Here is a 22,114-nt window from a genome sequence, read left to right on the forward strand (position 1 = left end):
GGCGATTACTGGAGTAGGAAAGCTCTAGCAAAATTCGGGCAGTTGCGGTGGGTCGGGGCTCGGGGGATCGCGGGTGGTGCGGATGGGGACAGGAAGTGGGAACTCTGGTCCCTTCTGGAAGGGGAAGCGGAGGACGCCAGGAACGGGCAGGCCCTCTGGAGTCGTGGAGTAGTCGCGCGGCTGGCGTATAAAAGAGGGCGGACGTGGAGACAGCCCAGACGTGGCGCTGGGGTCGACGCAGCAAGAGGCGATTGGCCGTCGAGGGCAGGGCGGGCGGCGCGGCAGGCGAGGCAGGCGAGGCAGGCAATACTATGGCAATGGCGAGGGCGAATGGCGGGTTGCGTGGACGCAAGCCTGTTCAGCTACCGTGTCGCGGACCATGTCAGGTCTGTCTCTGGTTTCCTGGGCATGGGCGAGGGAGGGGGGCGCGAGGAGCTTGCGCAGCAGGCCGCAAATGTATACCTCCAACCCCCGGAGGATCGTTGTGGCTACGACTAAAACCTCAGCCCTGCCCATCCTGGTCGCTCGATGCGAGCTTTGCGCGGAGCCAGAGTCCACAGCGCTGTGTGGCCCGAAGAAGAAATGGCAGGAGGTCAGGCCATCGTGGGCAGAGTGCTCGGGTGGCAGCGGGCGGCCCTCGCCGTGCTGTCGGGAGCGCGGCCGGGGGAGGCCACAGCCGCGACGACTCAGCAGCCGCGGGAGGGCTGGGCCGGGGCCGTCAGGTTGATTGCTGCGGCGCGCTGGGTGGATGCCTGTGATGGCTGTGTCTGTGCCGTTGCGGCCCAGGGCCCAGGGCCAGCGTGCGCTGCAGGCTCGGCAACGGTCGCGCCGCTGTCGTGGTTGCAGCTGAAGCTGCCCAGCCTTCTGCCGCGGCGCTGCGCCTGTGCAGTGTGCAGGCTCAGGCCGGGCATCCGTCCAGGGCCGTGTGCCAGGCCGTGTGGCCGCTCCCACGGCGCCGGCGGAGCAACGCCCGCGCCGCCCGCGCCCGGGGTGGCCGCAGTGAAGAAAAACATCATCAGGTGGCCGGGCTGCGCTCGCTGCACGCCGCACGCCTCACGCCTCCAAGCCTCCTGCTTCCTGCCACGCTCCCACGCTTCCAGCCAGCGCCCTTGGCGATCTCCGCGCGCCACCCCTACCTAGGCCGTCCTGCCGTACAGACTGCTGTTTCATCCGGGAGGGGTCGGCCACCCTCGCGACTCAGCGGCCGCGCACTAGCTGCCGTTGGAGGCTCCCGCGCGCCGGGCGACTTTCTGCCGGGGCGCGTCGTACCATGGGGTGCTTGCGCACGCTGACGAGCCGCCAGAGCTGGCCGTCGATCGGCGCTGCTCAAGACTGCGATTGCCTCGCATACGCGGGGCTCGTGGAGAAGAGTGGAGGGCAGCGATAGCAGCTCTTGACCGGCGGGCTGGCACCTGGCGCCGCGAGTAATAATCCAGCTCCCAATTATTACAAGCGACTGCCGCGGAACTTGCGGAGGACGCCGCCCCTTCTCGGCTTGCTCATATCCGAATCGAGCTCCCGGACGGCTTCGGCTTGCTGCAACTCTCGACCTCTCGACCTGTGGAACGCCTGCCGCAGCCCTGGTCAGCCACCCGACGCCCTCGAGCACGAAAACGCAGCGTCGCGCTGCTTACGGGTCACTGCAGCCCGCCCGTCGCCCCTCTAGGCCCGCTGGATTGAAAAGCAACGTCACCCATGCGGCAGCATTGCGCAGATGTGGGGGGGATGGTCGCTAGCGAGGCAGGGATGGCCCACGACCCTTGCCTTCACGGCCTGCTGAGTGCTGCTATGCTGGCCGGCGTGGGGCCCACGTAAATTCGCCGAGAGGTTCGTGCAACACCCGCTCCAACCTCACACCTCTTGCTCCGTACTCGTCGCCGTTTTGGTTTTGCTGCCAGTCGCACCCGATCAGGACAGCCCTCCGTTTCGCTTTTGCTTCTGCGCCGTCTGCGATGGAGCCCAGACTCGCCTCCAGCGGCCGCCTTCACCGCCACTAGTCTGCCGTCGTCGTCTGCTCCTGTCTCAAATTTGTCGTCTCCACGCTGTTGGGCCGCCTGCAATCAGCACCTTGAGAAGTTCGATCCAACCATCCCAGCTAATGGCATCAAGCCGCCTGCCAAGCTCGTAGCCTCCATGAATATTTTCTCCGATCGGCTCCGTGCTCGCTCATGAAATGAACTGCACTTTACAGCTGCTCTTAACGCCTTACCTCTCGCCCACGGTTCCACCTTTTGTGCTTCAAACTGGAACATGCCGACGATCAGGGCCATTAGCTTCGACTAGAGTTGGATAGTCTGTCCGACCGGTCGCTTGCAACCGATGACGAGGCCCTGGGCGGCCTCCCTTGGTTCCCTTTGTATGGGTGGTTGCCGTGTGTGATTACAGGGCCTGAGTTCGACGTCGTACACGCCCCGCAACCACATGGCATATCCACGCGGCCGCGATGCCTATCCACGGTTGGGTTCCTGGTCGTGGTCGCCCTCTCTTCGCCTGACAGCACCCCTCTCTTCATGCGCGCGAACGAGTTCAGTGCAGGGACCGTCTATTTTTGGGAGCGCAAAGCTCACTTGTGGGGCCCAAGTACACGACAGAGGCAGACAGGTTGTCCAAGTGCGCCGATCAGGTTTCGTGCCACCGTGACCCATAACAATAACATCCTCGATAACTCCAGCCATGGTATTGGACAAGTCAGCTCAAAGATGGCAGGTGGCCTTTCCTTTTCCATCCGTGTCCTCCTTCCTTTCGTCGCGCAGTTCCCTTTTCCTTTGTTGGAAGCAACCATAAGCAAATTTCTTTGGAATCCTCTAGCCGTTGGGCTCGTTTCTGGTTCCCTTCGGACCTCAGTTTTGTCCGCTTTCCCATTACTCCAGCCTGTGTGCCCTCGATGGATGTTGCAGGATCGTGATACATGACCATAGGGTGGATTTGAGTGATTGGCTGCATCTGGCTCTGTGGCTCCCTCTCACTTCCAAAATGGTCATCTAGGCAAACAGGTGGTCTCTTTTGAGAAATATATAGTCTTCATGATATTGTCAGTTTCCCAGTCTTCACCACCATCTAAGTGTTCGTTGAACGAGCCAGAGGTTCCACATGATCATTTTGCCTCCTCTGAGGTGTACGTCCTACAGGGTCCAAGGCACATGACCATACACACTAACATACACCCACAACCTGTTTGTCAACCTTTAAAGCTCACCGTCAAGGCGTAGCATTTTCATCTACGCCAGCGTCCACTTTCTGCGTGCCTCAAGGTTGATTCTCAGATCGTCTCAACCTCATCAAAGTCCGTGTCTGCCACAGTTGGCCAGTCACTTCAAGGCTCGAGGCTCATCACCACAGGAAGACATCACTAGCAAGACGAAGTCGACAATGCAGTCTTCAATCCTCGTCGTCTGCTCCATGCTGCTGGCTGTTTTCGCCAGCGCCATTGACGGAAGTCACTCTGTTCTCAGTACGCGTCAAGGCTACGTCAGTCCCGTCACTAGGGCCAACTTCACCCTCGACGAGCTCTACAAGCTCCAGGTCCGTTTCTGGGACAACTTCGTCTACAACAACACGGCGCAAGCCGCATCCATCAACTCGACGCTCCTCGCACCCGACGTCCTCGGCAGGGTCGATGTCACGCGCGGGTTCGACGGGCAGGAGCTCAACACCGAGTACCTCTTCGGCCTTTTCGCCAATCTCGCCAACCAAAACAGCACCAGCTCGACGCTGCTCGGCGTGCCTGTGTCATACGACATCATCCACTTCGCGGGCACGCAGGACATCTCGTCCGCGGCGACCATCGTCTTCTTCAAGAACGCCATCTTCGGCACCTTCCCCGTAGAGATCGACAGCTGGATCACGTGGAACGAACAGGGCCAGATCTGGCAGTACGACGCCACGTACCGGTGGTTCGCGAACCTGCTCGACGCGACCATCGAGGCGGCAGCCGGCGCCAAGAACACCACCTACGACGCGACGGTGGCGGCCCTGGCAGACTCGCTGGCAACGTCAATCTGCAACACGGCGCAGGCGCACTGCACGACGCCCGAGACCCGGCAGTACGCCGACTTCGACGAGTGCCACGCGACGCTGACGCGGGACAAGCCGTTCGGCAAGCCGTACGAGCTGGGCGGCGACACGCTGCTGTGCCGCATGGTGCACGAGAACATGGTGCCGCTGCGGCCGGAGGTGCATTGCCCGCACATTGGACCCGGTGGCGGCGGCATGTGCGTCGACGATTTGACGTACGCGCAGCGCGTGCTGCAGGAGTACTACACGCACGCGCCCATGGTGCCGGCGGGGTACGAAAGCGGCAATGCGAGCGTGGATGCGTGGTAGAAAGGGGAAGATGGCGAAGAGGAAAAGGGGCCCACCAGGATGGCGATGACGTTGGCGGCTGAGGGGAACAGAAAATTTGGTGCGAAAGGGCCCGACGGATGTGAATTTTTTTCAGTCAATTGATGGCGCTACGGCAAGTGGGGACGGGTAGCTTAAAGCAGGGAAAGTTTAATACGAGAGGCTTAATTGGAGATCACAGAGTTCCAAAGTTTAGTGAAGATCATCGGCTGAGGAGGATGCAGGTACCTGTGGCTAATTCCGGAGAAGGAGTGGAGCATCGGCGGCCCTTGGGATGCTCTAGCGGAGATGGACAATGGGTATTGTCGGCACAGCAGTGAGAGGTAGACAAAGGAGGGCGGCAGGTTCCGAAGGCCACGTGGGGATGGTGGGCATGGCGTTGTGGCGAGGTTAAATGCAGATTAGTGAGATGTGACTGTTGGCTGGTGTGGTGGAGTGATACTTGGGGAAAGGATGGCTATGGTGGAGTGATATGGATTTAGCAGGCAATGGCTTGGGCGGAGAAAGTGGACCAGGCTACTCAACAGGCAGTTGAAAATCTCCGAGTGATCCGGGTGTGAACCTTTTCCCGTTGGTGTCCCCTGGCTGCTGGGTGCAGCAACAAAAAGCAATATGGCGCCGCGCGAACGGCGCGGGATATGCATCTGTGGAGTTCCGAGGGGGCTCCACAGTACTGCATCCTCCACCCGCGCGTCCGGACCCATATCCCGTAAGCACGAGCAACTGGTCGAGGCGATGTAGCGAAAATGACGCGCAGCGTTGCGGTCGTACGATGGGTCCGGTTCCCATTCGCAAGCGACGACGTGCCGATTAGCCTTGTTACCCGATAATCCCTTCGCAGCGATGGTTGCAGGGAGCCGGTGTCGCTTCCGCCAGAAACAGAAAACCAAGCAAGCAGCGCCCAATAGGGCCGTTCCGCTGGCGATTGATCACATTCCATTTTGGCCCCCTGTCAGGCACTTCTTATCGACTGAGCTGGTTGCCATGTAGCTCATCCTGTACGCTCGGCCGTGGCTGTGCTCTGCGGTTGTGGCATGGATTGCCTGCACCGTCAATCACAAGCCCAATCTACCACTTGCCGACTGACGATCGATGAGATGCGTAAGCAACACACAAAGTAGCTGGTGAGTGGGAGAGTGAGAAGTGAAGGAACGAGGGGGTGGTGGCACAAGACTCACGCTGATTGGCCGGCGCAGCGATCGACTTCCCTGTTCCAGCAGCGACGGTTTGGTCACATCGAACACCACTCGAACTCGCGCCTTCTTCATGCACACTGCTCGGACAAGGCTGCAAGAGCGCCGCTTCGTTGCCATCCTGTCGCGCCGCTTACCATACACTACACCACTCGTACACGCATCAGTCTTGGCCGAGACGTCTGGATCCATAACCTCGCGGCGTACCCCGCCTCGCGCAGACTTCTCTTCCGGCTTTCTTCTGACGCCGGCCTTCCGGATCGCCCTGGATCGATTTTGTTGCTCTCAAACGATGGAGCGCCATCCAGGAAAGGGTCCTGGTATCCAGCCAGCTGACGTCCTGCGCTCAACGAAACGCAAGGAGATGTTTCTGCACCGAGACTAGCATTGCTCACTAACGCCGGAGATCGTCAGGGCTCAAGCAAGAGATGATTCCCCACCCTATCTCGCCCGCCGACTACGTGGCCGTTGCCAGTGCGTTTATATTGCCCCATTGATCTCCCTGGAAGAGCAGATCGCCGCTCCAAACATTGCGTTGGCTGTGCTGCTGACGATGTGCGAGACGCGGAGATGAGGCGCAATTCTACGGTCGTATATCAGAAGCACGCCGACCTGTTTGGCCATGGCGGTGAAAGACTTGGAGGTTGGGTCGGCCGGGACAACGGCGGAGTCTTTTCACCGTTAGGATGGGGATGCCAGAAGCTTCAAATTACACCACCTGTCCCTGGCTGCACTCGGCTCGCCCCGCCATCCGTTTGCGCCAGCGATGCACCGCACTTTGCGACGGCAGGACGCCCACGGACTGTGCCTATCTGCAGCACTCAGTGCGGTGTGGGCTAGCTTCCACCCTTGTAACGATATTTGTGAGCTGTGAGAGTGGAGGTTGGACCGGCTTAGCGCATGAAGGTCGGACCCGCGCTCCGTTGGGTTTTTGCCGGCGCGTCCCTCCTGGCGCACATGCCTTCCGATGGCGCGTTTCCTGTCAGCCTCATGAAAATTTCCTGGTTGGACAACATTGACGCTGGCGGTGGCCCTTCTTTCGGAGCACTCATGATGAGTGGCAGCGCGCACAAGCACACACGGACGCTGTTACGCTGGAACAGTGCTGCCGGTGACCGGTCCGTCTCCAAGGGCTGCCGCTGGTGGCCGGCCATATGTTCGACTTTCCGGTCCGTACCCTGCCGTTTTCCTGTCCGGTCGTCGGATCCCTGCCTCCCTCACCTCTTTTCTTTTACTGTGTACGTTGCCGACTTGCGCTCACTTCCGCTCTCTCACGCCATTGCTTCCATCACGTCTCGCTTGAGACCTATCGCCTTGTCCGGCTTGACCCTTGCCCATCAACCGTTTGCGGCGCCAACACCACCCCTCCAGGATCGCTTGCTTTTCCCCACGCGACGGACCCTTGCCACATTGCAAAAGCTTCTTGACTCGCGGCTGCACGCTCTGTGTAACCACCAGATCAGGCAATTCGTCGCTGCGTGCATGCATGCATGTAGCACGGCCGGAATAAGCAATCACGTTTCTGAAACAAACATTTTGCCTGCAGAGTGACGACCCCTTCCCCTGCAGCGTAACATACTCCCACGACGAGCAGGAACAAGTCCAGGAACTCAATCCACTCGGCATAGCATCCGCCGCCCCGGTGCAAGAAAGCTCCTACCTGTCTGATACCGGCCTTCCCTCAAACGCGTGGGCGTGGCTTTCCCAGAAAGCGACTCGAAACAGCACTACCGCAGCCACCGACCCTGCTTCCATCTCGTCTGACCAGTTGTCAGACACTCCGCCTGCAACGATACACGCGTCCGCTTCACTGCGCCGAGCGCAAGGAGAGGGGTTCCCAGTGTCGTGGGAAAAGAGGGAGTGAAAAGGAGATCTCACAGGCGAAGCTGCAGTAATGGCGTTACCGTCGGGCGGAGGATATTCGTCCAAATCGCGCAGCCCATGGTCCCTGAAATACGACAGCAGCAGCGGCGGCAGCGGCGGCGGCAGCAGCAGCAGCAGCAGCAGTAGCAGTTCGCATCGCCACCATGATGGGCCGATGAGCAAGCAGCGCGCTGCGGCGCTCGAGATTGTCGCAGCCTTCAACCGCAACAACATCGACACCCAGACCATCGCGTCCTTCCGCGCGCCCAACTTCAGGCGTGAGGTGCTGCCCTCGAGCCTGAACCAGGAGCCCCAGGATGCCGATGGCTTCCAACGCACGCTGAACATGTATCGCGCCGTCTTCCGACACTACGCGCTCGACCTGCTTGAGGTGGTGGACGACGTACCCGGCAGGAAGGTGTGCCTCTGGCTGACATCCCGGGCGGATACAGTCGGCGGCAAGTATGCGTGCGACATGATTTGGACGCTGACCTTTGACGAGACGGGCAAGAAGGTGGTGTTGTGGAGGGAGTTCTTGGATGCGTCGGCAAGGACGATGGATCATCTCCCAGAGAACATAGGTGTGTGAGAATATTGAGGAACTGGATCAGGGGGGCAGATTAGCGAACGAGATTTGGCGGTTGTTGTTCGTGGAGGTGATGCGATGCCAGCATCACGAGCAGCCAGAAGAAGGAAGCAAAGCGGAGAGGACAGGGGTCAAACGAGGTGAGACGGAGCGAGATGCGGCTGATTACTAGTTGCTGATGCAGAGGAAGAGACGTGATGACGAGCAAAAGACGGAGGGATAGCGATGCTTATCGAGCGGATTGGAAAGCGACGCTTCTAGGCTGGGCCTTGTGACGGAAGGGCAAGAGGTGGAGATCCGGGGGCAGTGCAGATACCATGGCTGCTATCGTCCACATATGTTGGTGCGGTCGAAAGGCGAGTCGCACGCATTTACGGAGCCGCACTGTGGTCAAAGACTGGGTCGGCCAGGGATAGGAGTGGGTTGGTTTGCCACAGCGCTTAAGATGAGGGGCGGAGGCGTCTATGACGGGGTGCGTGGTGTTGAGGGGCTCAGCAAAATCCACTGCATGCAGGTGAGCAGTGGCGGGGCGTTGGGTGGAGCAGCGAGAACAGCAAGACAAGTTGCATAAAACAAAAATGTGCCACAACCAAGAGAGCAGATTGCGGCTGCGCAGGCGCCCCAGCCATACGAGCGCTCTCTCTGCCGCGCGGACGTACGGAGTTCTTCATGTTCGATGAGGCAGCCTGTCGCCGTTTGCTGATGGATGATGCGGGTCGCGCAGTGGAGCCACGGCCAAAACTGGCACGTCAGCGGCTCGCCTCGCAAGGAGGGCTGACTCGTCTGCGTTCGCGCCAAAGGAGCAGGGCGCGGAGCCGCAACAACGGCCGCGTGCATCCGGACACCGCAGGGCCCGTCATACGATTTCGGGTGTCAGGCAGCGAGTTGGAGTCGCCCTGTGGGCGTTGCGGGCCCGAGGCAGGGCCAGCGGAAGGCGGTCGAAGCAGATGAGTGCTGCTGAAGCCCCACGGGGAGGACCTTGCGAGGCGTCGGCAAGGTACGATGCGCCGCTTACCTCCCGAGAAGGGTTCCCCGTTGCAGCAGCTGTTCCTGCTCCTGCTCGGCGGATGGCCGCGGAGACGGCAGAGGGCGTGGGCGCTGGAGGACGCTGGAGGGCGGCGCTGGCGGGCGCTGGTGGGCGCTGGCGGGCGCTAGCGGGCGGACGCCGTGGCTGCTCCGCCGCCTTGCCTGGCCGTCTCACGCTGAGAGCGCAGGTCCCTAGCCACCAACGAGTCCAGCGTCGCGGCGATCCACTGGCAGCACATTCCGCATCTGGAACCACGGCAGTGATTACTTTACAGCACCGTAATCACCCTGGCGGTTGACGACTACTGCCGAAGCGTGTGCTGCGCGACAGCGTGCGCGACCCCGTGCTCCGCTGCGGTCTTTGCCGGATTGGGCCAGGCGTCAGCCGCTGGCACGCAGACCATGACTCTCGCCGCGCCCTGATTGGCTCCGTCTCATCTTGGCAGCACCTTGGGGTATCAGATCTCCGTACCCCGCAGGCCCCCCTTCGAAATCAGGGCCCCGCGCCGCTGCAACAGCCGTGGGAGCTACGGGCAAAACCACCAATTTCACTTGCTGCCTCCGGCGGGCCAGGCTTGCCCCACCGCTGCTGCTCTGGGCCGACGCCTAGCGCCGACACCAGCGGACGACGCTTTCATCGAGGGTTATAAGAGGCTCCTCCTGCGCCGCCAATCTTCAGCTCACCGTTGCTCTGTCTTCCCCCGCTGCGTTAAGAGATACCCCCACCTATTATTTGTTCCTTCCGACTTTCCCGACATTTCCGAATCTTACCTCCCCGCCTCCAGCAACCATGGCTGCTCCCAAGATTGACTTCACCACCTTTCACAACATCATCAACGGCAAGTCCTCCTCCACCGAGAAGGTGCGCCAGGGCATCAACCCCGCAACCCTCGAGCCTCTGTACGATGTCCCCGTCGCCACTCCCAAGGATGTCGATGCCGCAGTAGAGGCCGCCCAGGAGGCATTCAAGTCGTGGAAGAAGGCGACGTGGGCCGAGCGTGGGAAGGCCCTCCACGCCTTCGCCGATGCTCTGCTGTCCTACAAGGATGACTTCGCCCACCTGCTCATGAAGGAGCAGGGCAAGCCCGTACGTTTCCCTCCAGCGCAGAACCCAGCCACGCGGTCCAGACATACTGACTCGGGGTGTTCAGGTCCCCATGGCGCTGAACGAGGTGGAGACCGCCGCTCTGTACCTGCACACCTTTGCCGACATGGAGCTCAAGGAGGAACAAGTGAGCGAGGATGACGAGAAGAGGACAATCACCCGCTACACCCCTCTGGGTGTCGTCGTTGGCATTGTGCCCTGGAACTTCCCCATTATGCTGGCCTGCGGCAAGATCGGCCCCTCGCTCATGACGGGCAACCCCATCATCGTCAAGCCGTCGCCCTTCACGCCTTACTGCGACCTCAAGCTGGTGGAACTGGCCACCCACTTCTTCCCGCCGGGCGTCATCCAGGCGCTGTCGGGCGACGACAACCTGGGCCCCTGGCTCACGGCTCACCCGGGTCCGGCCAAGGTCTCCTTCACCGGCTCGACGGCGACGGGCAAGAGGGTCATGGAGTCTGCCTCCAAGACGCTGAAGCGCGTGACGCTTGAGCTGGGTGGCAAGGACCCGGCCATCGTGTGCTCGGACGTCGACATCCCGTCCACGGCGGCCAAGGTGGCGACGCTGGCCTTCCTCAACTCGGGCCAGATCTGCCTGGCCATCAAGCGCATCTACGTGCACGAGAAGATCTACGACGAGTTCCTCAAGGCGTGTGTCGAGTACACCAAGACGCTGGTGCTGGGCAACGGCGCCGACGCCAACACCTTCCTGGGCCCGGTGCAGAACGCGATGCAGTACGAGCGGGTCAAGGGCTTCTTCAAGGACGTGAATGAGCAGAACATGAAGGTGGCAGTCGGCGGCGTCAACGACAAGACTGGCGGCTACTTCATCACCCCGACCATCATCGACAACCCGGCCGAGACGAGCATGATCGTCACCGAGGAGCCGTTCGGCCCCATCGTGCCGCTGCTCAAGTGGAGCGACGAGAGCGAGGTGGTCCACCGTGCCAACGACACCAAGATGGGTCTCGGCGCGTCCGTGTGGAGCAGCGACCTCGCCCAGGCCGAGCGCATCGCCCGCCAGCTCGACGCCGGCAGCGTCTGGATCAACACCCACCTCGAGCTCGACCCCAACGCCCCCTTCGGCGGCCACAAGGAGAGCGGCATCGGCTACGAGTGGGGTCTGGGCGGCCTGAAGGCCTACTGCAACGTGCAGTCTCTGTACCTGAAGAAGAAGGTGTAAAGTTCTCTACATCAGAGAGCCAAGAAAAAAAAAAAGAACAGAAAAATCAAAGATGAACACTCAAACTGAATTGGAAGAAGGAGGCACATGCAGAACCAGGATATTGCTTGGTTCTGCATGTGACAGCGATCTCGCTGGCACTAGTGACGAATTCAATGAAATTTCAAATAGTCCACAACCTTTCCCTGTGCTTATGCTCATGTGCCAGTTCGCTGATATCATACTTGCATGTAAACACCAGTCGTGATCCGTGCCGGCGCCTCTTGATTGGAGGCATTGACGAAGTGAGATAAGGATCAAGTGCTTCATGTCGGTCATCTCGATCCTGCCTTACGAGTTAATCAATCAGACGATCAAAGCCAGCGTTCTTTGCCTCCTTCGGGCCTTGCTTGCAGTAACGCGGTCGATCCTCCGCAATGACCCGGTGATATGATTTGTTTTTCATCTGCCGAGAAAGCGGGGGATTCGCGTTGGGGCCGCCTGGCAGGAGGGGTCGTGTTGCTGTATGTATGTACATCAGTGGGGGCTGGAATACGCAGGTAATCATACGAGACTGACTCCAGAGGCCCATATTGGAATGGTGGCTCGCAAGTAGCTGTTCGTTGCGGAAGTGGTGAGGTTTAAAGCTAAAATCCGATGAGATGATTCTGTTTTGAGACGTGGTGAATAAAGCAAGCGGATGGCTGTATGGCCTAGCTAAAGCCAAGTGCTTGGAGTGGCTCGCAGGAATAGTCACTGTGGGGTATTAAAAATATTTAGAATCTTTCGTGACCCCGTGAGGGACACTACACTTTTCCTACATGGGCAGTGGAAGCGAATATCCGAACGTAAGTGCAAAATTTGAGACTGTACATATAGGCTCGGGGCGGGATTTCACTATCCACATAAGCTGGGCGCCCTATCATAGTAAGATAGATGTAAGTGGGCTCAGCTCTTTTTTCAACCCTCTATATAGCGATACCTGGACGTTGAAGCCGCGTCAGCATGCGTGGGTGTGGCAAGCATAGCTCGGATGACGAGGAGGAAGAGGTGAAGTGACCGATTGTCAAAGAATGTCAGTCGTGACATAAGGGAGGGGAGAAGGGAGAAAGATCCCAGACCGTCTGATTGCACAGGAGCGGAATAAAGACGAAAAGGTCTCTCGAGAGGAGGTCTTTGGATTTGATATACATCAATGTACATGGCGCTAGTCATACATACAGTTCTCTCCACAACCTATCTCAGCTCCACGCCGAACTTGTGGATCAGCCGCTTCCTCACCTCACCTTGCAGTTCCCCCACCTCCTCGCCCGTGAGGGTGCGCTCCAAGCTCCTGTATATGATGCGATAGCATAAGCTCTTGCGCAGCGTCTTTGGGTGCACAAATACGTCGACCAGTTTCACATCCTCGACCACGTCACCCGCGACCTCGCGCACGAGCTCCATCATGTCATTCTCGTAAAACGCCGGCATGCCGTCCTGCGGCTCCGCAATAAGCCCGCCTTTACCGCTGGGGGGCAAGGCTTTACTTGGATCCGACCTGCGTACCTTGCCAGGCAGCCAGAATGAGATGTCCCGGGGCGAGGCCGGGTGCTTTGAGAAGGGCTGGAAGCGGCCGATGCCCCAGTCCCTGAGGCCGGTTGTCTCGTCGATGGCATCCTCGACAGGGCGCTTGAATTGACTGAGGAAGCGGGGGTCCTTGCTCCAAAACAGGCGGATGTCCGGGATGGAGTAGAGCAGCATGGCGATGCGCTCGATGCCGATGCCGAAGGCCCAGCCGATGCGGTCAGGGACGCCAGCGTTGTTGAGGATGGGTTGTTGGACCACGCCACATCCCAGGACCTCGAGCCAGTCCCCTTGCCACCAGACTTCGAGCTCCCAGGACGGGGAGGTGAAGGGGAAGTATGCCTCCACCCAGCGGACGCGGAGAGGCTCTTCGGCTTCTTGGGCGAGTCCTGTTGGCCCAGCGGCAGCTTTCCGGGCCTGGGCGAAGATCTCGACGACGACGTTTTCGAGGCTGCGCTTCAGATGGGTAGCGACGGCGTCCACAGGAGCAGCATCATGTTCTGGCTGGAGGGGGTTTCGCGCCGGATGGGTAGTGGGGTTGGGATCTTCGACGTTGATGTCGTGCTTGGGGAGCTTTTCGACATCTGCCCAGATGCGGTCGGCCAGAGTAGCGTGGCCGTCCAACTGGTTCCTGTCCCAAGTCATGGCGCCCTCCATCTGGTGGAAGGCCGGGTAGTGGCTCCGATCAATAGCATCGCGGCGGTACACGTCGGCAGAGATGAGATAGCCAGGAGAGGCGTTTTCGCGGAAGATGTCGGCTTGGTGTGCCGAGGTGTGGGTGCGCAAGACGGTGTTCTTGTTGATGTAATAGGTATCACTGCGGTTGCGGCCGGGGTGGTCGACGGGGAAGCCAAGGGAGTCAAAGTTCTGATGCACGCTGACGACAGGGAAGAGATCATTGTAATTCCGGTAGCCCGGGAAGCGCGACTCGATAAGCTGGCGCGTGATGGAGATGGGATGATCTGGCTGGAGATGCAACCGGCGGGCAACAGAAGCGAGGATGCTCGAAGGCGTGTTCATCCACTCATCTGTCTCATATGTCCGGCCGTCTACCGTTATGCTTTTCGAGGCTTGCCCTGATGCAAGGTCAGAGATCTGGCTGTGCGTTCACGCTGAGGCATTGACTGCGTTGCATCTCGAGCCCCTCGCCGTGTGCTGCGCCAAGCACATGGACAGTGTAAGACCAGAAGAGGATTGCCATGCAAGCAGGGAAAGCTCGACGTACCTGCGGCGGATGACGACCATCGGCGGGCGGAGAAGCCAAGACGGGCTCGGCTGGTCAGCAGCGCGGGCCGGGCGGAGGCAATTGGCGCCGCCAGCTGGCGCAGAGTCACCGGCAGCCTCATCGTGGGAGCAGTTCTGGAGAGCGGAGGGAGCCGCGACGGAGGCACGGAGGATGAGGATCGGCCGCGGTCCAGGTGGTTGCCGGGCGTGGGCCGACGAGGCGGCGGCCAAAACAAAAGCCGGCGAAAAAAAAGCCTTGGCTGACGATTGGCGCGGCCCTGAAATCCTCGCCGTTGCGCGCGCTCTCTCGAGTCTCCCCGGCCTCGCTCCGGACCCTTTCGCTTTCTCCGCGTTTTCCTGCCCCCCTTCGCCGCCTATTAATATCCTTGCGTTCGCTGTCGCGCGCATCGTGTGGATCGGCAAAGTCGACCGCCCACCATGGCCACCACGACCACCACGGCCACTCCGGCCACTCCGGCCACTCCGGCCACCGCCGCCAAAGCCCTGGAGACAGTCAAGAGCAAGGACATGCAGAAGGCGGCCATCCACTATCCCTTCTGGTTCGGAGGCTCTGCGAGCTCGTTTGCGGCCGGCGTGACGCATCCGCTCGACCTCGGTGAGTGCTGCGATGCCCGCGGCTCAAGATCCACGCTGACGTTGCGACACCACAGTCAAGGTACGACCGCCGACCCGTTCCGCGCCCCAAGTAACCAATCCCTGCAGGTCCGCCTCCAGACGCAGCCGCACGATGGCGCCCGCAAAAACATGCTGCAGATGTTCGTCCACGTCGCCAAGACCGACGGCGTGACGGGACTGTACCGTGGGGTATGTTACCACCTTCCCGGGAACGGCGTGGGAGCTGCGGCAGAGCCCTGGCTGGCCATGCAATCTGACGGTCACAGCCGTGCTGTACACGCGCGGGAGAAGCCCATCTCTCCCCATCGAACGACCACAATCCCGGGGACCTCTCCACCAGCTCTCCGCCAAAGCCCCCCTTACCGAAGCCTGTTTGACTGACTTGCAGAACAGCTGTCGGCCTCCCTGCTCCGCCAAATCACCTACAGCACCACCCGCTTCGGCATCTATGAGAAACTGAAGACCTCCATGACCACTTCCACCTCGAAACCCTCCATGCCCACGCTGATTGCCATATCTTCCGCCTCTGGCTTTCTGGGCGGCATTGTCGGGAACCCCGCCGATGTGCTGAATGTCCGCATGCAGCACGACGCTGCCCTGCCTCCTGCCAACCGCCGCAACTACAAGAACGCCTTTGACGGCCTGGTCCGGATGACGCGCGAGGAGGGCGCCAAGAGCCTGTTCCGCGGTGTTTGGCCCAACAGCATGCGTGCCGTTCTGATGACCGCTTCGCAGCTCGCCTCGTACGACGGCTTCAAGGCCGCCATTCTGGAATACACCCCGCTGCAGGACGGCCTCGGCACCCATTTCGCCGCCAGCTTTGCTGCCGGTTTCGTCGCCACAACTGTTTGCTCTCCTGTCGATGTGATCAAGACTCGCGTTATGAGTGCTCATGGCGAGAGCAAGAGCCTGGTGAAGCTGCTCGTTGATGTCAACCGCGCCGAGGGCTTTGGCTGGATGTTCCGGGGCTGGGTCCCCAGCTTTATCCGCCTGGGCCCCCATACTATCGCCACCTTCCTTTTCCTGGAACAGCACAAGAAGCTCTACCGGAAGCTCAAGGACATCGAATCGTAAGATCTTGTTTGGCCTTTCCCCGTCTTGGCCTTTCGTGTTGGTATATCTGCGTCTAAAATAACGATGGCAACAAGAGCGAGCGAGCAATCTCTGAAGAACGACAAATGTTTGACTGCCTAGCGGGGGCCAGCGGAGTTTGTGCCTTTGTAGTCCCCTTTTCTTTTTTTTTTCTGCCTCTCGGGTATTCATACTCTTCTTCGATTTTCTGTCGCATGTATATGTAAGCATTTGCAAGGCGTTACGGCCCCCGCTTAGAATAGACCATAGACGCCATAATGGCTCGAATTAGACGACCTTGGTACTGCGGCAAACGCTTCGTACGCGTTCCTTTGGTAAACATTGAGCTGCGTGTTGAGTCAGATCTCGATGGGGCCGATTCGCTTTGGTGTTGCAACGTGGCGAGGTGCTCTTGTTCACAGACATTGTTATGGTTTCATATCCAGATGGACGCTTCAAGTCAAACAGTCCCCGCTGTCACGTTGCCGTATTCATTTCTCGAGTCCGCCCACTTAAGTAGCGTCACTATGAGGGCTTTCCCCCATCCGCACTCTAACTTGCTCTGTTTGTGAGAGCTCTGGCAGAATCTCTCGGAAAGTTGTCTTCGCCTCCGCTTTCCAACACGATGGCACTAACCCCTCCGGCCCTTGACATGCTAGAGCGTCAACATGAACAAAAAGGAACAGCAGAACAGCAACAGCGGCAATACGAGCAGCTGCTCCACCATCTCCCCTTCTTACATTCCCTCGGTTGAAGCCCAGCAGGCCGCATCCAGCTGACACCGCCTCAGCCTCACCTAGTCCAACTTCGACACCTACGCCTACCTGCGTGCTTTCCCCTAAGCCGTCGCCTACCCTCGCCGTCAGCAAGCTGCTCTTCGACCTCGAGCACGAGCCGGATCTGATCGACGTTGTTGAAGAAGTAAGAGGCCGAGGAGGAGAGGAAGAAAGAGGCCAAGGAGAGGTGGAAAAATACGGGGTGCATGAAGAAGAAACTTGCCGTGGATGACGAGAAGAATGGTGGCGGCTTGGTCGGTATCTGCTTCCACTGCTGGGAGCCGGGACATGTTGTCGAGAGGTGCCATCACTTGCAGCCTGACGAGCGTGTGATGGGTTTGAGGCCGTGGTATGATAGGAGCGTCGACTGCGAAGATGCGCTTGCACAGACTTCGCGGGCAAGCTCGAATCTTGCCATTGGGGGCCCAGTTGGTCCGGGATGGAACTTGACTGCCAATGGACATGGATTTCAGGGGAAGTGAGATACGGATTGCTTCTCTAAGTCATCAGAAGAACTTATTGGATGGGGTAATAGTGTGGGCTTTGGTTGGGAATCCGGTGGCCAAGTTTCCACTGTCTTAGGGGCAAGCAAAGCAGGCGTTCACTGCGCCATCACATCTGGATCTCAGCATTATTGTGTAGGGATCGAGAAACTCAATGCAATGTAACGTCAGAAAGCCAGATACACTTGTCGCATGTCGCGCCAATTTCGATGTTCAGTGATTCAGCTGCGCACGCAAGCAGCCGGATAGGAGGCGTGTTTAGACAATATCACATGCCGCAGCCACGCTCGAGGGCTCGGGGCGGGACGGGACCCCGCAGATCCGCCATGCGCCAGGGCTGTACAAGGTCTCCCTGATCCGAGACTCGACCATCATGCGAGGGCTCCAGGGAGTTGTAGCAAGGACTAACGAAGTCAGGATCAGAATCGGAATTAGAATCTATACGAAGTTTTGCTTTTTTTTCATAGGTATGCTCGTCGGTTGGACGGGATTAGCGGCAGCTTCCATTCAACAGATACTGTACAGCGCATCAAGAGAATAGATGTTCAGAGAGGAAGTCCTCTGAGAGACTGGGGCAGAATACGGCCCGGAACGCCAACGCTATGCAAACCCAGAAAACACAAACCTCATAGCAAACCCCTGTGCGCGCAGTCATTGCCCCGATTAAACCTACGCTGGCATAAAGACACCCGAACATCAACGGACCGAGTGGGAAAAGCGACAACGCCGGGAATCCAACCCTTGTTTTCTGCCAAGGACACACCGGAACGGAAATGCAGCGTCATGTCTCTTAAAGCCGTACAATGACGTCCATGCACGGCACCTTCCACTCCTTCCTCGCGAAGAAGCCCTTCCCCCAGTCGGCCGAGGCGCCGGCGACACTGGCAGCCGCCTCGGGCGCGCCCCGCTTCCGCTTGATGCCGTCCATGGCCGCCGAGACCAGGGTGCCCGCCGTGTTGTTCACCGTTCCCGCCAGCAGGCTCACCGTCTCCACGGCGACGTCAAGGGCCATGGACGCATTAGACGGCGGCACGTAGGTCTCGTTTGAGGAGGAGACGGCGTCGGCATCGGGGTGGTAGCGGCCGTTGGGCTCGAACCAGCTGGTGTTGAAGTCGAAGAGGGCGATGACCAGGATGGCGAGGAGCAGGCTGCAGTAGACGCAGGGTCTGTTCAAGAAGTACGTGGCGGAGATGAAGAGGACGAGGTAGACGGGCGAGGCGTTGGTGCTGTGCGCAGACGAGGTTAGGTTGTGCAGAGGGTGGTGCGGAGAGGGGCACGCGCACAGGAAGAAGAGTATGGGTATCCAGCTGCGCAGGCAGAACATTGTGAGACTAGATGGTGCGGAGCTGGCTCATGGGAGAGGGCGCGGCGGGCGAGACGGACGAGGCGAGCTGTTTGAGCTACGAGCACTGAGGGAAGCGGGATCAACGGCGTACGCGGCAGAAAGGAGTGAGCGCAGAGGTGAGGGCGCGCGTAGGGCTGGGTGGAAGGCGAGAGGGAGGCGGCGGGCTGATGCGCTGGAGCGGCGGAGCCGGGGTCCAAGGCTGCGGCAGCTGATGCAAGGCTTGGCGCGCGGCGACTGGGTTGATGGCTGCCAGCAGAAAATAGCACGCGCCCACGCACCCACGCACCCACGCACCGCACCGGCCGCACCGCCCCTAGCTTCCAACACGCTTCCAACACCCGCAAACTCCGTCCGTCCGCCCCGCGCCGTCGAATCAGATGGCGGCATGCACGCAGACCGCCCCATGCACGCCCACCGTTGTCGCACTACTTTTCCAGCACCGGCGCATCTTATCTACTGTGTACGCCTCCGGAATGCTATGCCTGCAAGTCTTTGATAGGCACCTGGAGAGCCGCCCGAATGCAGCCATCACATGTCCGCGAAACTACGCTCCTCGTCCCACCACGATCTGAACATCTTCAGTCGCTCGGTTCTTTCCCTTGCAAGGCGCCTCCCCGTTTCAGTCTGCCGACATCAGCCCACAGCTCGCGCAGCAGTACAGCAACAGTGGTTGCTTACCTTCATCATGGCCTCCAGTCTCTCCAATTTGACTTCGAAATGATCAACCGCCCCTTGCATGCTGCGCTCTGACTTTGCGGCTCCGAAGGAGAAACACCTCCCGACACCAATGGCACCGATGGCATCGAGTCGGTCGGCATCCTGGACGACGGCGAGCTCAGGGTGCTCCAACAAGACGTCGCGGACCTTCTCAGGATCCTTGATTTCGTTCGTGTAGGACACGTTCTTCGCGATTGTGTGAACCTTGGATGCCAACGCAGCCGATGCTCCACGCTCCAGCAGCACGTTCAGGATCTGCTGTCCCGCATCTTCACCGGGCTGTAGATATTTGTGGTCACCAACGTCGTGGACAAGCCTAGTGGCACACACGTGTTAGCCCGCCAGCCGCATAGCTTAGGAGAGTGCACCGCTCATTCCGCGCTCTTCCACGAGCACACTTCGGTTGCCCGGTGGGGATGTCGACTCACGCAGCAAGGTAAATTGCCGTCTCGTCCAAAACATTGGGGCCGCCCTTTTGCGTTTCGGCAAGAATGTATTTTGCCAGCCCCAGCACGCGGCGGATGTGATCGAAGTCATGGCTGGCGTCATAACGGGACATGTACTTCTCTACGTATGCCTCAACTGACTCTACCAGGGCCTTGCTTTCGTGGAGCGGTGTTTTCAAAGAGACAAGGGTCTCTGTCTGGACGGTCATGGTTTGGAGTCCTGGGCGTGTGTGGAGAAACGAGAGGGGAGAAGGCTCCGTGCGTGAGGTCTAAGAAGTTCTGGTGTGCGGCGTTGCGTTGCTGCCTGATGACGGTGTATGCTTCTAGACTTCATGCCGCATTGTTAGCCCGCGGCTGAAAAGGTCGGTGTCTTTTTTGTGCTACTTTGATACTGGGACGGTAGCGTTCTTGCAGACGAGCAATCGACTACTTGGAACGGTGGTGACGAGACTGGGCCTGCAAATTACCTGAGACTGCGTGCGTGGCAGAGCTTTCTGCAGAGGTGATCAAAGTACGGCGCGGACATGGGCGCGGACATGCATGTGGGAAGACGCGGCATGGGGCGCGCCGGCGCGCAGTCACGAGGCAGCGCTAGACGGTGCGCCCCGGCATTAGGGACCTCGGCCCAAGGCGTCATCACCACCGAGTCGCGGTGGCTTGCGGCATCCTCCAGCAGCTCCCCGTGCTGCCACTTCGTTTCTTTGATCCACTTTCTCTCCGCACTGCTTCTCCGCACGTCCATGTGATGGATTCCTGCAAGCAGGCATCTAACAAGGTGTCTGAAGCGCTATCGCTGCCCCCAAAATGGCTGGCCCAGTATAGCGACTTTATCACCAAGAACGCCAGCGCCGTCTCGCAGATTGAGTCTGCACTGCGCTCTCTGACCTACATCATTCCCGGTACGTGCTGCCACTTCGCACGTCGATATGCAGCCGCCGCTAATGGAGCTCTGCAGGTCGCTTCCGCGAGTCGGAAATCGCATCTGAGTCAAGTTGGTCCACCTCCTGTATCGCTCGCGCGCGGAGATGCTGAAGCTTTGCAACAGTCTACAGCGGAGTTCAGCTGCTGTCGCTCTACCATGACTCCCTTCTCGCAAAAGCCGTTGCGCGCCTGCCTCCGCAGCAGCGCCCGCGCCCCACGCCGCACAGCCGCTACACCCGTTTCTGGACCGAGAAGTCGCCCACGTACAAGCGCATCGCCTTGACCCTGCAGATGATCCAGTACACGGAGCTTCTGTGGGAGATGGCTGCGAAACGAAAGGGCGAGAAGGCGCGCTGGAGGGCAATCGTGCTGCTTGAGGCCGTCAAGGCGTTCTGCAGGCTGTTGCTGTTGCGTTTGACGAACTCGCGGCCGCTGCTTAGTCCGCCCCTCCCGCAGCGGGAATTCGACCCCAGCTCCTTGGAAGAAAACCAGGAAGGGTCGACCTTCGATGGCACCGAGACGCCCAAGACAGAGAGGAGCGATGACGCGAGTTGGACCATGCCGAGGACAGGCCTGTCGCTTCCGTCGTTGCCGGACTCGCACGATATCTCATCCTATCTCCTGTCCAAGGTTCTCACTGCCGACGATATCAAACCACCGAAGGCTCTCTTGCACAGAGTCACGGGAGTGGGCGAGCTTGCCGAAATGCTGTACATCATTCGGCCGGTCATCTATGCTGTTGCAATGCAGCACTGGTGCTCCAAGCAAGGCAACAGCTGGAGGCCGTGGCTGCTGGGGGTAAGCATCGAGTATGGTGCTCGGCAACTCGCGAAGAAGGACTTCCAGGAGAGGCTGGCGGGCGGGCTTCGTGGTCTTACTGGCCTGGAGCGAGAGGAGCTGCGGAAGCGAGGCTGGGGCATGGGCTGGTGGCTCTTGAGAGGTGCTTTTTACGAGAACGTCACGAAGTGGGTGGTACAGCCTTTCTGAACCGCATGACGATGCTAACTGAGAATAGGGCGTGGATACAATCGGTGACGAAGCGGCTTCGAGGAAAGCCGTTGCTCGACATCGTCGGGGGTGTCATTGAGGACTACGATTATCTCTGGGACCAGTACTACTTCTCCACTGCGACCCTATGAGCACATTTCTTTTGTTCATTGACGATATCCCTACCGCAGCCGGCGGTGCAATCAGGAGGGCTGTGAATGTTTCTGGGCACGATTGGTTTGGAGCTTCTGGAATGTGTCGCTTCTGTGTTTTTCTTCGTCTGGGCAGCATGCAGCTGGTTCTGGTTTAGTTGAGTTTCGGGTTCATGAATTGTACTGTCTGGCTTTTATGGCACCGTTGCAGTGGCGTGCGCGACTCATGTGGCGCGGTGAAAGTGCAGATGGCTGACAGCGTCGGCGGCGCGGGCCCATCGCGTCTCCGCGTGTTCGTGACTGCGCGTTACTCGTCCGCTCACTCACCCTCCCCCGCTCACTCATGCACGCGCCCGCGCGAAAATGACTCCAGCGACCGACCTGGACTAGGATCCATCATTCTCCAGCCTCCGCAGACTAGCCCAGCATCGCAACGAGTGCGTTGTCAGCATGCGCTGCCGTGCTTTGCACGCATCGACAGTGACGCTCGCCCA

At 59.5% G+C, this 22,114-nt stretch overlaps 8 protein-coding genes across 8 annotated transcripts; 5 read left to right on the top strand and 3 right to left on the bottom strand.

Annotated features, from left to right (window-relative positions):
* Positions 1-3,369: 3,369 nt before the first annotated feature.
* On the top strand, positions 3,370-4,323 carry BKCO1_4300067 (uncharacterized protein; the record flags this gene model as incomplete). The annotated part of the gene is made up of 1 exon (XM_020276025.1): positions 3,370-4,323. One exon carries the CDS (start codon positions 3,370-3,372, stop codon positions 4,321-4,323), a length of 954 nt encoding a protein of 317 aa, XP_020128145.1.
* A 3,105-nt stretch (positions 4,324-7,428) lies between these two features.
* On the top strand, positions 7,429-7,986 carry BKCO1_4300068 (uncharacterized protein; the record flags this gene model as incomplete). The annotated part of the gene is made up of 1 exon (XM_020276026.1): positions 7,429-7,986. One exon carries the CDS (start codon positions 7,429-7,431, stop codon positions 7,984-7,986), a length of 558 nt encoding a protein of 185 aa, XP_020128184.1.
* Positions 7,987-9,799: 1,813 nt separating this feature from the next.
* BKCO1_4300069 (aldehyde dehydrogenase (nad+)) lies at positions 9,800-11,297 on the top strand (the record flags this gene model as incomplete). Its single annotated transcript, XM_020276027.1, has 2 exons — positions 9,800-10,096; positions 10,161-11,297. The coding sequence occupies 2 exons, from the start codon at positions 9,800-9,802 to the stop codon at positions 11,295-11,297; spliced, it is 1,434 nt and encodes a 477-aa protein (XP_020128185.1).
* A 1,215-nt stretch (positions 11,298-12,512) lies between these two features.
* On the bottom strand, positions 12,513-14,188 carry BKCO1_4300070 (phenylalanyl-trna synthetase; the record flags this gene model as incomplete). Its single annotated transcript, XM_020276029.1, has 2 exons — positions 12,513-13,918; positions 14,068-14,188. The coding sequence occupies 2 exons, from the start codon at positions 14,186-14,188 to the stop codon at positions 12,513-12,515; spliced, it is 1,527 nt and encodes a 508-aa protein (XP_020128197.1).
* A 316-nt stretch (positions 14,189-14,504) lies between these two features.
* On the top strand, positions 14,505-15,776 carry BKCO1_4300071 (mitochondrial dicarboxylate carrier; the record flags this gene model as incomplete). Its single annotated transcript, XM_020276030.1, has 3 exons — positions 14,505-14,682; positions 14,743-14,891; positions 15,096-15,776. 3 exons carry the CDS (start codon positions 14,505-14,507, stop codon positions 15,774-15,776), a joined length of 1,008 nt encoding a protein of 335 aa, XP_020128196.1.
* Positions 15,777-17,842: 2,066 nt separating this feature from the next.
* BKCO1_4300072 (bladder cancer-related bc10-like protein) lies at positions 17,843-18,376 on the bottom strand (the record flags this gene model as incomplete). The annotated part of the gene is made up of 2 exons (XM_020276031.1): positions 17,843-18,278; positions 18,336-18,376. The coding sequence occupies 2 exons, from the start codon at positions 18,374-18,376 to the stop codon at positions 17,843-17,845; spliced, it is 477 nt and encodes a 158-aa protein (XP_020128195.1).
* A 549-nt stretch (positions 18,377-18,925) lies between these two features.
* Positions 18,926-19,769, bottom strand: BKCO1_4300073 (hd domain-containing protein; the record flags this gene model as incomplete). The annotated part of the gene is made up of 3 exons (XM_020276032.1): positions 18,926-19,021; positions 19,076-19,430; positions 19,543-19,769. The coding sequence occupies 3 exons, from the start codon at positions 19,767-19,769 to the stop codon at positions 18,926-18,928; spliced, it is 678 nt and encodes a 225-aa protein (XP_020128194.1).
* A 536-nt stretch (positions 19,770-20,305) lies between these two features.
* Positions 20,306-21,620, top strand: BKCO1_4300074 (peroxisomal membrane protein pex16; the record flags this gene model as incomplete). The annotated part of the gene is made up of 4 exons (XM_020276033.1): positions 20,306-20,459; positions 20,516-20,551; positions 20,606-21,446; positions 21,497-21,620. 4 exons carry the CDS (start codon positions 20,306-20,308, stop codon positions 21,618-21,620), a joined length of 1,155 nt encoding a protein of 384 aa, XP_020128193.1.
* Between the last annotated feature and the right edge of the window lie 494 nt (positions 21,621-22,114).

This window comes from Diplodia corticola, assembly GCF_001883845.1.
Source record: "Diplodia corticola strain CBS 112549 chromosome Unknown scaffold43, whole genome shotgun sequence".
Taxonomy (NCBI): Eukaryota; Fungi; Ascomycota; class Dothideomycetes; order Botryosphaeriales; family Botryosphaeriaceae; genus Diplodia; species Diplodia corticola.